A 14347-nucleotide genomic window follows, 5' to 3' on the forward strand; every position below is an offset into this window, starting at 1 on the left:
TTTTTTCTTGTAAGATAAAATTTACTTACAGTGGAATGCATCTATCTTGAGTGAACACTATGTGAGTTTTAACAAATGCCTGCATCTCTGTGAACTGAAACCCTATCAAGGTTTACCATCACTCCAGAAAGTTCTCTCATACTTCCTTCCAGTCTCAGCTCCCTTCTGCCCACATTCCCCAAGAGGCAACCAGCGTTCTGGTTTTTTTCTACTATAGATTAGTTTTGTCTTTTCTAGAACTTGATATGAACGGAGCATCTACTCTTTTGATGACGTTTCTTTCGCTCTGCATTTTTTTTAGATTTATCCACATCTTATGTGTCATTTACCCAGTATGTGAATATATTAGAGTTGTTGATGTATTCTCTTCATGACAGATGTCTGGGCTCTTTGTAGTTTAGCTATTGTGAACAAAGCTACCGTGAACATTCTCGTACAAGTCTTTTAATGGACACATATTTTCACTTATCTAAGATAAATATTGTAGAGTGGAATTGTTGGGTAGATAAGTGTTTAGTTTTGTAAGAAACCCCCATAACCTTTTCCTGAGTGACTATACCATTTGTGGTTCCGTCAGTGCTGTATGAGAGTTCTGATTGCTCTATGTCCTCACTAACTTTTTTTTTTTTTTTTTTTTTTGAGATAGAGTCTCACTCTGTCACCCAGGCTGGAGTGCAGTGGCACAATCTCGGCTCACTGCAACCTCCACCTCTGGGGTTCAAGCAATTCTCGTCCCTCAGCCTCCCAAGTAGCTGGGATTACAGATGTGCGCCACCACACCTGGCTAATTTTTGTATTTTTGGTAGAGACAGGGTTTCACCATGTTGGCCAGGCTGGCCTGAAACTCCTGACCTCAAGCTATCTGGCCATCTCGACCTCCCAAAGTGCTGGGATTACAGGCGTGAGCTGCCACACCCAGCCTCCTCACCAACTTTTGATGTTATTAGTTTTTTTCTTTTTAGCCCTTCTGATGTGTGTATAATGATATCTTCATGGTTTTAATTTGAATTTCTCAGGTGACTAATGATGTTGAACATTTTCATGTGCTTGTTGGCCGTTTATGTATCTTCTTCTGTGACATGTCTGTTCCAGTCTTTTGTTGCTTTTTAGGTTTGGTTGTTTATCTTTTAATGATAGAGTTGTTAGAGCTCTTTAGATATTCTGGATACCAGTCCTTTGTCAGATACGTTTTGTGACTATTTTCTCCAATCTGTGGCTTGCCTGTTTTCTTTCTTTGAGCAAATGGTTTAAATTTTGCTGCAGTCGTATTCATTTATGGTTTTTGCTTCCTAGGCCCTGTCCAAGAAACTTTTGCCTACCCTAGAGTCAGGAACGTGTTTTCCTGTGTGTTCTGTGACAGCTTTATATACTTAACGCTATACATAAAAGCTAAAGTTTTTATATTTAAGCCAATAATCCCTCTCATTAATTTTTATGTCTGTTGTGAGGTATGAATCAAGGTTGTTTTTTCCCTAATGGATTCCTATTCCATCATCATTTGTTGAGAAGATTTTTCTTCCCTCCTGGGATTGCTTTGGTGCTTTACAGTCCTGTGACCTATGAGTCTGTTTCTGGACTCTTTAGTCTCTTCTGATGATCTATTTGTCAGTCTTCAACTTTGTTCTTTTTCAGGGTAGCTTTGCATTTTCTAGTTTCTTTTCCTTTCCATATAAAATTTAAAATCCACTTTGTCTGCAGAAAAGCCTGTTGGGATTATGATTAGGATGGGATTGGACCTAGAGATCAGTTTGAGAGTTGATATGTTAATAATATTGAGTACCCAGAATATGGTATCTCTCTTCATTTATTTAGCTCTTTTTAAATTTGTTTTGGTAATATTCTGACTTTTTTTTTTTTTTTGGTATGGAGGTCTTACATCTTTTGTAAAATTTATTCCTAATACTTTGGATTTTGACAGTATCATAAAAGAAAATTATTTCATTTACTTTTCCAGTTTGCTGCTGGCCTAAACATATAATTAATTTTTTATATTTTAATCTTATATCCTATGACTTTGCTAAATTCATATATTAAATAGTTGCTCCATAGATTCCTTAAGATGGCAATGAAGACTGTTTGATGTCTTGCTTTCTAATGTTTGTACCTTTTATTTCTTTTTCTTGCTTCACTGCAATGTGTAAGACCTCCAGCACAAAGTAAAGAGAGTGAGTATCCTTGCCTTGTTTCTAGTCTTAACGGGAAGAGTTCACATATCTTCACCATTAAGTACAATGTCAGCTGTAGATTTTCTTAACTGTTCTTCATCAGTGAAAGAAGGTTCTTCCTAATTCTGGATTTCTTAAGTTTCTACCATGAATGAGCATTGCATTTTCTCATGCTTTTTCTGCATCTGTTGGGTTGGCACAGTCTTTCTCTGTCCGGTTGAATTGGAATTTATCACCACCTCTAATGGTGACTTGCTCTTTGAGATGATCGTCTCACACTGTCCTCACTTTGAAATCTCCCACCTCCATCCCATCACAGTTAACACCTGCTGCTGCTTCAAGAGAGGTTGGTGCTGTCGGCCTGGGGCTCCCTTCTCTTTCCTTCTTCGTGTGACCAGCCCCCTAAGTGGTTTGTTCCTCCAGGCAAGCAGTCTCAACCATAAATCCATCTCAGTATATGTAGTAGCTCCTGTATTTGAAGGCAGAAACTTCCCTTGCCCATGCATATCCCCCAGCCCCTGCCACATTTCTACTTCTCCAGAACATAACTTCTTTTTTTGTTTTGTTTTTTTTTTGGTGGAGTCTCGCTCTGCTGCCCAGGCAGGCGTGTGGTGGTGCCATCTCGGCTGGCTGCAACCTCCCGTCTCTCAGGTTCAACTGATGCTCCTGCCTCAGCCTCCCAAGTAGCTGGGATTATAGGCGCCCACCATGATGCCCAGCTCATTTTTTGTATTTTTAATAGAGACGGGGTTTCACCATGTGGGCCAGGCTGGCCTCGAACTCCTGACCTCAGGTGATCTGCCTGCCTCGGCCTCCCAAAGTGCTGGGACTCCAGGCGTGAGCCCCTGCGCCCGGCCTGTAGCATAACTCCTGTAGATAGTTGCCTAAGTTTTTTTCCACTTCTCATTCTCTTTCATGCTTCAGCCATTCTTCCTGCACATCTCCATCAAAATATGTCAAGGTCTCCAGACAAGCTCCTCGTTCCCAGACTCAGGGGACGCGTCTGGTTTCCTCTTCCCTCCTGTGCCGCGCCGGGCGCAGTTGCCTGCTTGCTGCTCTTCAGATACCCTCTCCTGTTGGCTTCCATCTCATACACGGTCTTGGCGTTTCTCTTACTCAGTCTCCTTTGCTGACCTTTGGCAGTTTCGGTGCCACACAGGGCCCCGGGCCCACATCTCTTTGGCCTCCTCTCCGTGATGGCAGGCACTGCCCTGTTGACCGCTGTATACTTGGGACGGTCTCTCTGGTAGGGTCTGCTGTATGTGTTGAATGGGTGAAGTAAATAAGTCAAGGTTTACCAAGCAAAGCAGTAAGAACCTATTCTTTGAAAAAAAAAATAAAAATACAGTTGATTCTTGTTATTCACAGTTCTAGTCTGTAAGTCTCTGGGACGCTGGATTAGCGAATCATGAAGTGTTGCTCCCAGGGGAAGGATTGGTAGGTGGCCTCTTGTCGCAACATTTTCATCAGCTGATCAAAAGACAACCTCGTTTTGTGTGTGCTTCCCTGCCTGAAGACATGCTGACGTAATGGGGATTGCTGGTTCACTAATGCTGAACTCGCGGCTCGCATAGAACTCAGCCCACACATGTGCTTTCTCCGCGGGGCACATCACAGGCTGCTTGTGCTTAGGGACACTCAACGACACTCAGCACTGTGTCAGGGCCAACAGTGAAATCAACAAAAAGCACAAAAGTGCAAAAAGCAGACACTCAGTAGCCCTATATAGACCATGAAAAGGACAGTTGTTTTCAGAATCAACACAAGAAGATAGGACATTGCTCTGTGTCACCTCAGCCAGGAACATGTGCATCATGTGTCTCAAATCTTTTCCCGAGGCTGGGAGCGGTGGCTCACGCCTGTAATCCGAGCACTTTGGGAGGCCAAGGTGGGCGGATCACCTGAGGTCAGGAGTTCAAGACCAGCCTGGCCAACATGGTGAAACCCTGTCTCTACTAAAAATACAAAAATTAGACAGGCGTGGTGGCATGCACCTGTAGTCGCAGCTACTCAGGAGGCTGAGGCAGGAGAATTGCTTGAACCCAGGAGGCAAAGGTTGCGGTGAGTCGAGATCGTGCCATTGCACTCCAGCCTGGGCAACAGAAGCAAAACTCTGTCTCAAAAAAAAAAAAAAAAAAAAATCCCACTTTGCATGTGTCCACGGACGGCTGTACAACAATGTGGGGTCACAAATAAACCTTACCTAGCAGGCGAGCTCACAGATACTGAGCTTGTGCGTGTTGAGGAGCAGCCCTATTTGGAAGTAAGTTCTTTTCACCACTGATTGGATTTAGGAGGCCAGTGGAGAGGCCAGTGGATTTAAATAAAATTGTACTTAATAAACCAGTTTTGTGTATACCAGGTTTTCCTGTGTGTCCCAACCCTGGAGTTAATGAAGCTGAGAGTCCAACTCTTCTTTCACCATTCAGGAAGTAGATATCAGGCCTTACAGCTAATTAGAGCACAGCTGAGACTGGAATGTGATTATTAAACTCATGTTCCTGCAGGGTCGCCGTTGCACCCAGTACTCACCAAGGTTGCGGTGCCGCACACATGCCCAGTGCGTGTGTTAGGACGTGTGCCGCTGAGCTTCACCAAGAGCACTTCTGCCTCTTGGATGTAGCACTGGGGTTAACAGCATTTCACCACTGAAACTGAATGGCACAGAGATTGAGTTTTGTTTTGTTTTGTTTTTGATGTTTTTAAAACAACACCATTTGGGGAATTTGGGGAATATCCAAAATCTGGTCATAAGGTCCATTCCATCCGTTCAGCCAGTGTGGAAGGAGCTCCTCCTCCATGACAGGCGACATTAGACCTGGGGGTGCAGCCGTGAATGGGCCAAACACGGCACCTGTCCTCAGACCACCGGTCCAGCAGGGAACTCTGTCGCTCAGCCATTGCCTAGATTTTCAGTGATAAGCACGGTGACTGCTAGAGGCAACAGGTACAGGATGCAACTGGGCCAGTGCGTGCAGCCCCAAATACTACCAAGTACTACCTGAGAACGGGGTGCCTGGAGAGTGAGAGGCTGGACAGTGGCCGGGGAAGGGCCTTGTGTCCCTGGATTTGCACATCTGGCTGCCGGATTCGAGAAGTGAGGGTGGCAGCCTCAGGACACCAGCCATGATCATCATTCAGTCCCACCCTCCTTTTTGGGACAGGACTGGTGTTACAGACAGGGTCTCGCTCTTTTGCCCAGGCCGGCGTGCAGGAACGCGATCACAGCTCATTGCAGCCTCAACCTCCTGGGATCAGGCACTCTTCCTACCTCAGCTACACAGTCATGCACCACCACGCCCAGCTAATTTTTGTATTTTTTGTAGAGGTAGGACCTCACTATGTTGCCCAATCTGGTCTCGAATTCCTGGCCTCAAGCAGTCCTCCCACCTTGGCCTCCCAAAATGCAGGGATTACAGGTGCGAAGCACCGCATCTGGCCCCAGCCCTCTTTCTCGCCCACCGCCTAGCAAGCAGGGCTGCCATGACTTGGTATCCATGTCGATCTCCTGAGGGAAAGAGAGGACTGCTCAGAGAACCAGGCTCTGATCTTTAGGGAAATTATTTTTACTGCAAATAATTGACATTCCGGGTTATGCGCCATCTCTTCTGAGTTGGATTGGCCTCGTGTCTGAGTGGTGCTGCGTGCCAGGTGCTAGAGGTGCATCCGCTGACAGAGACTCCTGTGTCCACGCACTGGCATGATCCCTCCTGATCGTGCCTTTCGTTGACAGATCCTGGAAGACGGTGGCCCCTAGTCTGAGATGCTGCTGAGCAGAGAAGCTGCAGACAGAGCCTGTCCTCCCGGCCCCCCCATCCCACCACCGTCTCCCCATTTGTGGCAGACGCTTGCATTTGTTCCTTTTGAATGAAGGTCACTTGCTGTTGTCAGAAAGAAGGTTAGGCAGCTTTCTGGTAAAAGCAACTGAAAAGACACTGAATGGACGCTGTGAAGAGCTTAGGATGATGTGCTTGTGTTTATGGCCTGTTCCATTCGAAGTGGTGTCACGCTGCACGATGGCACGTAGGTCAGCAAGGGGCCGCGGGTGTGACGGTGGTCCTGTGAGAGGAGCAGGTCATGTTTTTGCTGCAGCTTTCCCATGTTTCATTTACACACACAATTACTTGTCACTGTGCTACAGCTGGCCACAGTATCCAGTTAGTCACATGCAGCGCAGGTCTGTAGCCAGGAGCCACAGGCCACAGCATACAGCCTAAGGGCGTAGTAGGCCTACCATCTAGATTTGTGTTTGCACAGCAGAATTGCCTACAGGGCTTCTCTTTGTTTGTTGTTGTTGTTGTTTTTGAGACGGAGTCTCGCTCTGTGGCCCAGGCTGGAGTGCAGTGGTGCGATTTTGGCTCACTTCAAGCTCCGCCCCCCAGGTTCACACCATTCTCCTGCCTCAGGCTCCTGAGTAGCTGGGACTGCAGGCGCCTGCCACCATGCCTGGCTAATTTTTTGTATTTTTAGTAGAGATGGGGTTTCACCATGTTAGCCAGGATGGTCTTGAACTCCTGACCTTGTGATCCTCCCGCCTCGGCCTCCCAAAGTGCTGGGATTACAGGCGTGAGCCACCGCACCCAGCCCCTTCAGGGCATTTCTTAGAATGTATGTCAGCGTTTTGTGACACATGAGTATAATAGCAACATCTTTTTAATAAATATGTGTCATGCCACTTTGGACACGTGTGATTCTTTGGCCAGCCTCGGTATGCGAGCACGTAGGCTAGCGCTCAACACGAGTCTATGGAACCCAGGGGAAGCAATTGCCATTTCCTAGTAGTTTGTGTCTTAATTAAGGGAGCCCCTAGACCTTACTCTTTCACTTTACCTAGGAGTTTGGTTCCTAAATTCACCATTCAAATCCAGCAACAGAACTGATTGAAAGGAACCTTTGTCTTTCGTGTGAATGCTCATGAGGGGCCATCCTTACAGTGGAAACGCTCCTGAGGCTCCAGCGAATCAAGACCCTCAGACCCCTGGGCTGTCCCCACCCCATGACCACCTGTTCCGCAGGCACCCTCAGCGCTGTGCCCTGCGTGTCGCCCAGGCAGGTGTTTGTTTTTGAGCGCAGATTCTGCCTGTGGCCATAGCCATGTGGAGATGTTCACGCATGTACTTCCCTTTGTGATTTCAGCCGATACAGAAGATGTGTGCATCGTAGAGAGATTGTTCTCCAGCAGCCTAGTGGCCATTGTGAGCCTTAAAGCACCAAGGAAGCTAAAGGTTTGCCACTTTAAGAAGGGAACTGAGATCTGCAACTACAGCTACTCCAACACGATTCTGGCTGTGAAGCTCAACAGGCAGGTGAGCGCTGCCCCAGCTGAGTGTGGGCTTGTCTGTTGCTCCCTCCAGCACTCTGGGACAAGCCCACCCCACTGGCATGCCCCTCCGTCATTCCCTTGCTGCCTGGCCCCACGTTGCCGGGCACAGATCCTTGCCTACAGAGACCAGCTCTGTTTCCTCACCCACCAGCTTTGCTCAGCCCATTCCATTCACGACAAATGCCCGGGCCTCTGCCACACTGCTCCCATACAGGCGTCCCCGGCCCCACCCAGAGGGTGGATGGCCGTCTTTTTCACTTATTACCTGGTTTTGGTTTTATAAATGTTACTTAAAAAAATATTTGGCCGAGCACAGTGGCTCACGCCTGTAGTCCCAACACTTTGGGAGGCCGAGGCGGGCAGATTGCCTGAGGTCAGGAGTTCGAGACCAGCCTGGCCAACATGATGAAACCCTGTCTCTACTAAAAATACAAAAATTAGCCAGGTATGGTGGCAGGCACCTGTAATCCCAGCTACTCGGGGGTCTGAGGCAGGAAAATCGCTTGAACCTGGGAGTCAGAAGTTGCAGTGAGCCGAGGTCATGTCATTGCACTCCAGCTTGGGCAACAAGAGCGAGACTTCGTCTCAAAAAAAAAAAAAAATCTTTTAGACTTTTTTTTCCTTTTGTAAATTGCTAATTTAACTTTGAATTCAAGATGAAGGATTTATTACTTTGTATCTCCCCCAAACTAATAAGACTGTCTGGCATGGAGGAAGGACGTGGTGGGTGGCATGTGTGCGTGTTTCATGAGGCTGTCTCCCAGCTTGTGCTCACGCCCAGGGTAACAGCACCACCCGGGAGACCCCTCGCATTCTGATTCTGCCCGCATTCCCTGCAAGGAAAGCTGAGTAGGCCGCTGGCTGTAGAGTGGACGTGATGACAGCCAGTAGCTGCACTCTGAGATACGGTGACTAGGTGAAGTCACAGTAGAGATGCACTTACCTTACACGGTTGAAACTGGGAACTGGTCTGTTAACTGACAAAATTGGTTAGAATGGGAAATTATAAGACATAATATCTTGAGCATTTAAAAATTGTAAAGCATACAAATTGTGTTCACGTCCAACTAACGTAGAGCTGGGTACATGCCTGTCATCTTTCTTGCATAAATCGTCTCAGCGATGCATTGTCTGCATGTCTACATTCATTTTCTTCCAAATGGAGCAAGAACTTGCAAAATAATCTGAGTGCACAATAAAATGTTAGACCTTTTATAACCCCCTTATTTTCATTTTACCTGTGCCACACTCAGCATCAGTTTTAAAAAACAAATCTTTCCAAATCTATTCACAGCACACTTGTCTTAGCTGTAGGTTAGCATTTGCCTAACACTGAACTAAATGGCCTGGTTAGAATTCCCACTAGAGCTGGGGTGAGTATGAGGGAGAGGTGCACCCGGCCCGGCTCCTTCTTGATTGTTGATGGAAAGCAGCTGTATCCTCTGCGCTTCTAACATCGGTCTGCATGGTGTTCTAGAAGGAACTAAGATTGTGAGGCCAAGGCAGGGGTGGACCACCTGAGGTCAGGAGTTCAAGACCAGCCTGGCCAACATGGTGAAACCCCATCTCTACTAAAAATACAAAAATTAGCCAGGCGTGGTGGCGGACACCTGTAATCCCAGCTACTTGGGAGGCTGAGGCAGGAGAATCACTTGAACCCGGGAGGCAGAGGTTGCAGTGAGCCTAGATCACACCATTGCACTCCAGCCTGGGCAACACAGCAAGACACTGACTCCAAAAAAATAAAATACGGTAACAATAGAAGGAACGAGAGCGTCGTAGTCCAGGAGTCAGTCAAGTGGAGATTGGGCAGGTGTTGCACTGGCTGTTGCTTCACGTTTGGTTTCGTTTTGTCTCTCGCCTAGAGGCTGATAGTATGCCTGGAGGAGTCCCTGTACATCCACAACATTCGGGACATGAAGGTGCTGCATACGATCAGGGAGACACCTCCAAACCCTGCAGGTGAGCTAATTTGTGAGGAGAGAATCTCATTTTTCTGATTTTTGCCCTTGAAAGATAGCTATAGATGAGAGAGATTTTTTCTTTTTATAGGTTCTGCAGATGAGACAGATTTTAAAAGTATTGATCCCAAACCAAGCTGCCTTCCTACCGATGCTGGTCATGTGACCACATAAACTCATTGGTTTGATCAACTTTCAAGTTTGAGGTTACTGATCAGTTCAAACCAAAGGCCTTTAATCTCTTTACAATACTGGTATCACTTAAGTTGGGGATTTGGGGTTGCAGAACTTTCTTAAGACAGCAAACAAGATTGTATCCAAGCTCTTATTTGTTCCTAATGCTCTGTTAAATGAATGCTGAATTATGTCTGACATCCAAGAAGGAACTCTCAGGTGGAAGTTTGCATCTCGTCCTCCATGTGTCATTTGCAGGCCTGTGTGCGCTGTCAATCAACAACGACAACTGCTACTTGGCGTACCCAGGGAGCGCGACCATCGGAGAGGTGCAGGTCTTCGATACCATTAATTTGGTGAGATGCCTTTCCTGCTCGAATAGCTCTCTAAAGTGTGGCTTTTTCCTGAAGAGGAGCACTGTGGTGTCCCTGGCATCCTGACTTGGCTCAGCAATACAACCGCTGCACTTTTTTTTTTTTTTTTTTTTGAGACAGGGTCTCTCTCTCTCTGTCGCCCAGGCTGGAGTGAAGTGGTGCAGTCCTAGCTCACTGCAGCCTCCCAGGCTCAAGTGATCCTCCTGCCTCAGCCTCCCAAGGAGTTACAGTCATGCAACACCACACCCAGCTATTTTTTTATTTTTGTAGAGATGGAGTCTTGCTGGGTTGCCCAGGCTGGCCTGCAACTCCTGGCCTCAAGCCATCCTCCCGCCTCAACCCCCTAAAGTGCTGGGATTACAGGCGGGTGCCCCGCGCCCAGCCCCGCTACTCTCTTCTCAGTAGCAGAGCAGGTCTGGCTCATTCTGCTTCTGGATCTGCTGCAGCGTTCAGACCAGTGCTGAGCTCCTCGCCACAGGAATGTTTGAAGGAACATAGAAAACCTTAGGGATAAGCTGCTTTGCTTTTTCTAAAGTTGAAGCAGCATTTCTTGGATGCCCAGCCCCAGTAAATCAAGTGGGTTTGGCACTTGTTTGGACCGTAATGGTGTTTTAGGAACAGCTAATTGGCACTGTGCGGCGGCCACGCTTTATTGGTGTCCCTTTTTCAGAGAGCTGCAAACATGATTCCGGCTCACGACAGTCCTTTAGCGGCATTGGCCTTTGACGCAAGTGGAACTAAACTTGCCACGGCTTCGGAGAAGGTGAGCCTGCTTTTCCCCTGGAGGGGGCACTGGTGCCAAGGCGTCCACAGACTTTTTCAGTTCCATTCACACAGCCAGCTTAGAGGCAAGGGCCTATACTTACCAGCTCCGGGAGAAGCAAAGACAGCCACCCGCTTGTCAGGCCGTGGGCGTGTGCTGCCCGAGAGTGAGCGGAGCTTGCGGTGTGCCACTGGGACGGGAGAGCTGGTCCACGTTTGTAGTAGAAAATACAGACATGTCCAGAGGAGACAGAAGTGCCGTGTGTAACCACGCCACTCACCCAGTGTGTTTCTAAATGACGAAACTAACACATGACAGTAGGGAACCCAGACAGTGATGAAATGGGAAAAAGCAAGGCCAGAATTCTGTCCAGCCAGTCTGAACACATTTCAGTGCATTTCCTTTCATTTTCTCTTTAATTAACAAAATTGGGATCCTACTATGGGTATAATTTATCCTTTTTCACTCTGCATGACATTTGTCTAAGTTCAAAAACACTTGTAATGGCCGTGCAGTATTTAGTTGTGATTTATGTCAACATCACCCTTTTGGGACTTTATGTTTCTAATACATTGCTGCCGTAGGTAGTAGTGTATTTAAGTCATGTATCAATCTTTTATATGTATTTCTAACTATGAATTCAAGAGATTCCAGTAAGAAGAATGTCTGGCTTTAAAGGAGATAGCCTCTAAATGTCCCCGTGTACCTGTGACCGCGTGGCGAGGCTCCCTGGCCCCCAGGAGACTGAAGGCTCCTCGTTCTCTTCCTCACTTGGACTGTGCCTCTCTTCGTTTCAGTTCCTCTTTTCTTGAAAGTTCCGTCTTCTCTTCTTCTGTCTTGAGGTCTCGTCTGCTCTCCCACCTCCGTTGTCTCCTCTGGATGCCAGTCTGCTCTTCATTGCCCACCGATGACCTTTACTTTGATTTGGATATGATTTTGCTTCTCATTGAAATCCTAAAATAACCTCCCCTTTCAAGCCGTCTCTCCCCTCAAACTATCGACCAGAGAAGATACAATAAAACGTCGGCTCACTTCCTTAGCTTTCCTGCCTGGGTCTTTGTTCTTCAGTCTCACACCTGAGTTCTGTAATAATGATGTCACCGCTTATGGGTCACTTCTGTGTCATGAATTATCCTGGATCTTTTATCTTCATTACCTCGTTTGTTTCCCCTCAGCAAGGTAAACATTTCTCTGTTTCATAGCAAGGGCTCAGACAGGTTAAGCGGTGTGCCCGGGGCTTCCCAGCTGGGCAGCAACAGAGGGGCCTGACTTTGATTCTGATTATGCTAGACTATCCCAATATCACCTTGTCCTTTTCTTTTCCCTTTGAAATGGCCCTGAAATTCTGTTACCCTTTGACTAATCAAGTCTCACTGTTGTGTTTTTTTAGTAGCTCTTATAAAGGCCCAAAAGTACTTGATGGAATTTTAAGGCCCATAAAAATAGAATTTTTTTTTTTCTGGATTATAAAGAGGAAACTTGATTGCTTTTACATGGAATCCTCTTATCTGTGGAGTGAGAGCAGCAAGGCCTTCCCAGCCCTGCTCTGTCCCAGGTGCTGAGGCCCCACTGAGGCCTGTGACTTAATCCTGCTTTCAAGAATCTTGCGGTCATGTGGCAACAAAGCAACTCTTAATTAATTAGTATTGCACGGTAGATGTGCACCAAAAAAATTATGTCTCCATCTAAAAGTTTAGGCTGCAGAGGACAAAACCTTTGCTGTGGTTATTTTTGTATATGGATGCAGAAAATAGTTCATTCTCTAATTCTCAATGTTACAAACTCAGTTTGTGTCCCTCCATCCAGAGAGAACCAACTGGTCTCAAGTACCAGTTTTTTTTTTTTTTTTTGAGACAGAGTCTTGCTTGCTCTGTTGCCCAGGCTGGAGTACAGTGGTGCAATCTCTGCTCTGTGCAACCTCTACCTCCCAGGCTTAAGTGATCTTCCTACCTCAGCCTCCCAAGTAGCTGGGACTACAGGCACCTGCCACCACGCCCGGCTAATTTTTGTAATTTTTGTGGAGATGGGGTTTCACCGTGTTGGCCAGGCTGGTTTCAAACTCCTGAGCTGAAGCGATTTACTTACCTCAGCCTCCCAAAGTGCTAGAATTACAGGAGTGAGCCACCGTGCCTGGCCTATATCCTGATTTCTAATAGCTGTATACTATCCCATTGTATGAGTTTACCATAATTTATGTAAACAATTCCTTGGTGTTCTACACTTTAGGTCATCTGCTGCTTTTTACTTTTTTTTTTTTATTTTTTTGAAATGAAGTCTTGTTCTGTCCCCCAGGCTGGAGTGCAGTGTGGTGTGATCTCAGCTCACCACAACCTCCGCCTCCCGGGTTCAAGCAGTTCTCCTGCCTCAGCCTCCTGAGTAGCTGAGATTACAAGTGCGCACAACCACACCTAGCTAATCTTTGTATTTTGAGTAGATAGGGTTTAATCACGTTGACCAGGCTGGTCATGAACTCCTGACCTCGTGATCCACCCGCCTTGGCCTCCCAAAGTGCTGGGATTACAGGAGTGAGCCACCACGCCCAGCCACTTTTTACTATTTATAACCACAGAGATAGTGCAGTGGCATGATCATGGCTCACTGCAGCCTCCACTCCTGGGACAACAGGAGCAAACCATCAGGCTTAGCTGATTTTTTTGTTTTTGTAGAGATGGGGTCTCGCTATGTTGCCCGTGCTGGTCTTGAACTCCTGGGCTCTAGTGTTTCTCCTGTCTTGGCCTCCCCAAGTGCTGGGATTACAGGCATGAGTTACTGCATTCGGCCTAGATAGTCTTGTCTTTCTTTCTTTTTCTTCCTTTCTTTCTTTCTTTCTTTCTCTCTTTCTCTCTTTTTTTTTGAGACAGAGTCCATCTGTAGCCCAAGCTGGAGTGCAATGGCGCGATCTCAGCTCACTGCAACCTCCACCTCGGGCTCAAGAGATTCTTGTGCCTCAGTCTCCCAAGTAGCTGGGACTACAGGTGCGTGCCACCACACCCAGCTAATTTTTTTTTTTTTTTTTGAGGCGGAGTCTTGCTGTGTCGCCCAGGCTCAAGTGCACTGGCGCGATCTCGGCTCACTGCAACCTCCGCCTCCTGGGTTCAAGCGATTCTCCTGCCTCAGCCTCCTGAGTAGCTGGGATTACAGGCATGCACCACCATGCCCGGCTAATTTTGTATTTTTAGTAGAGACGGGGTTTCACCATGTTGGCCAGGCTGGTCTGGAACTCCTCACCTCAGTTGACCACTCACCTCGGCCTCCCAAAGTGTTGGGATTACAGGCGTGAGCCACCGCGCCCGGCCCACACCCAGCTAATTTTTTTGTATTTTAGTAAAGATGGGGTTTTACCATGTTGCCCAGGGTGGTCTCGAACTCCTGACCTCAGGAGATCTGCCCACCTTGACCTTCCGTCAGCCTAGATATTCTTAACAGTTTTTATATTTAACAGTTTGAACCTCCTAAAATTTGTATAGTAGGAGGGTGAATGTTGAATAATTCTTCCTGCCCTGCAGATTTGGAATGCTATCCATTTTAAGGCCTTTCTTTCCATCAGTCTATTTCTTTTTGTGCTAATTTAATACCATTATATCACT

At 46.9% G+C, this 14347-nt stretch overlaps 1 protein-coding gene across 8 annotated transcripts in view; it reads left to right on the forward strand.

The window, feature by feature from the left end:
- The window catches only part of WIPI2 (WD repeat domain, phosphoinositide interacting 2), a 43763-nt gene that overhangs the window by 17103 nt on the left and 12313 nt on the right, over positions 1–14347 (forward strand). For all 8 annotated transcript variants that reach the window (XM_030796038.1, XM_030796041.1, XM_030796042.1 and 5 more), the window contains 4 exons: positions 7302–7471; positions 9354–9450; positions 9882–9979; positions 10668–10760. In XM_030796038.1, coding sequence (XP_030651898.1) covers positions 7302–7471; positions 9354–9450; positions 9882–9979; positions 10668–10760 — 458 coding nt within the window. The remainder of the gene's footprint in view (positions 1–7301; positions 7472–9353; positions 9451–9881; positions 9980–10667; positions 10761–14347) is intronic.

This window comes from Nomascus leucogenys, chromosome 17 (genome assembly GCF_006542625.1).
Source record: "Nomascus leucogenys isolate Asia chromosome 17, Asia_NLE_v1, whole genome shotgun sequence".
Lineage (NCBI taxonomy): Eukaryota > Metazoa > Chordata > Mammalia > Primates > Hylobatidae > Nomascus > Nomascus leucogenys.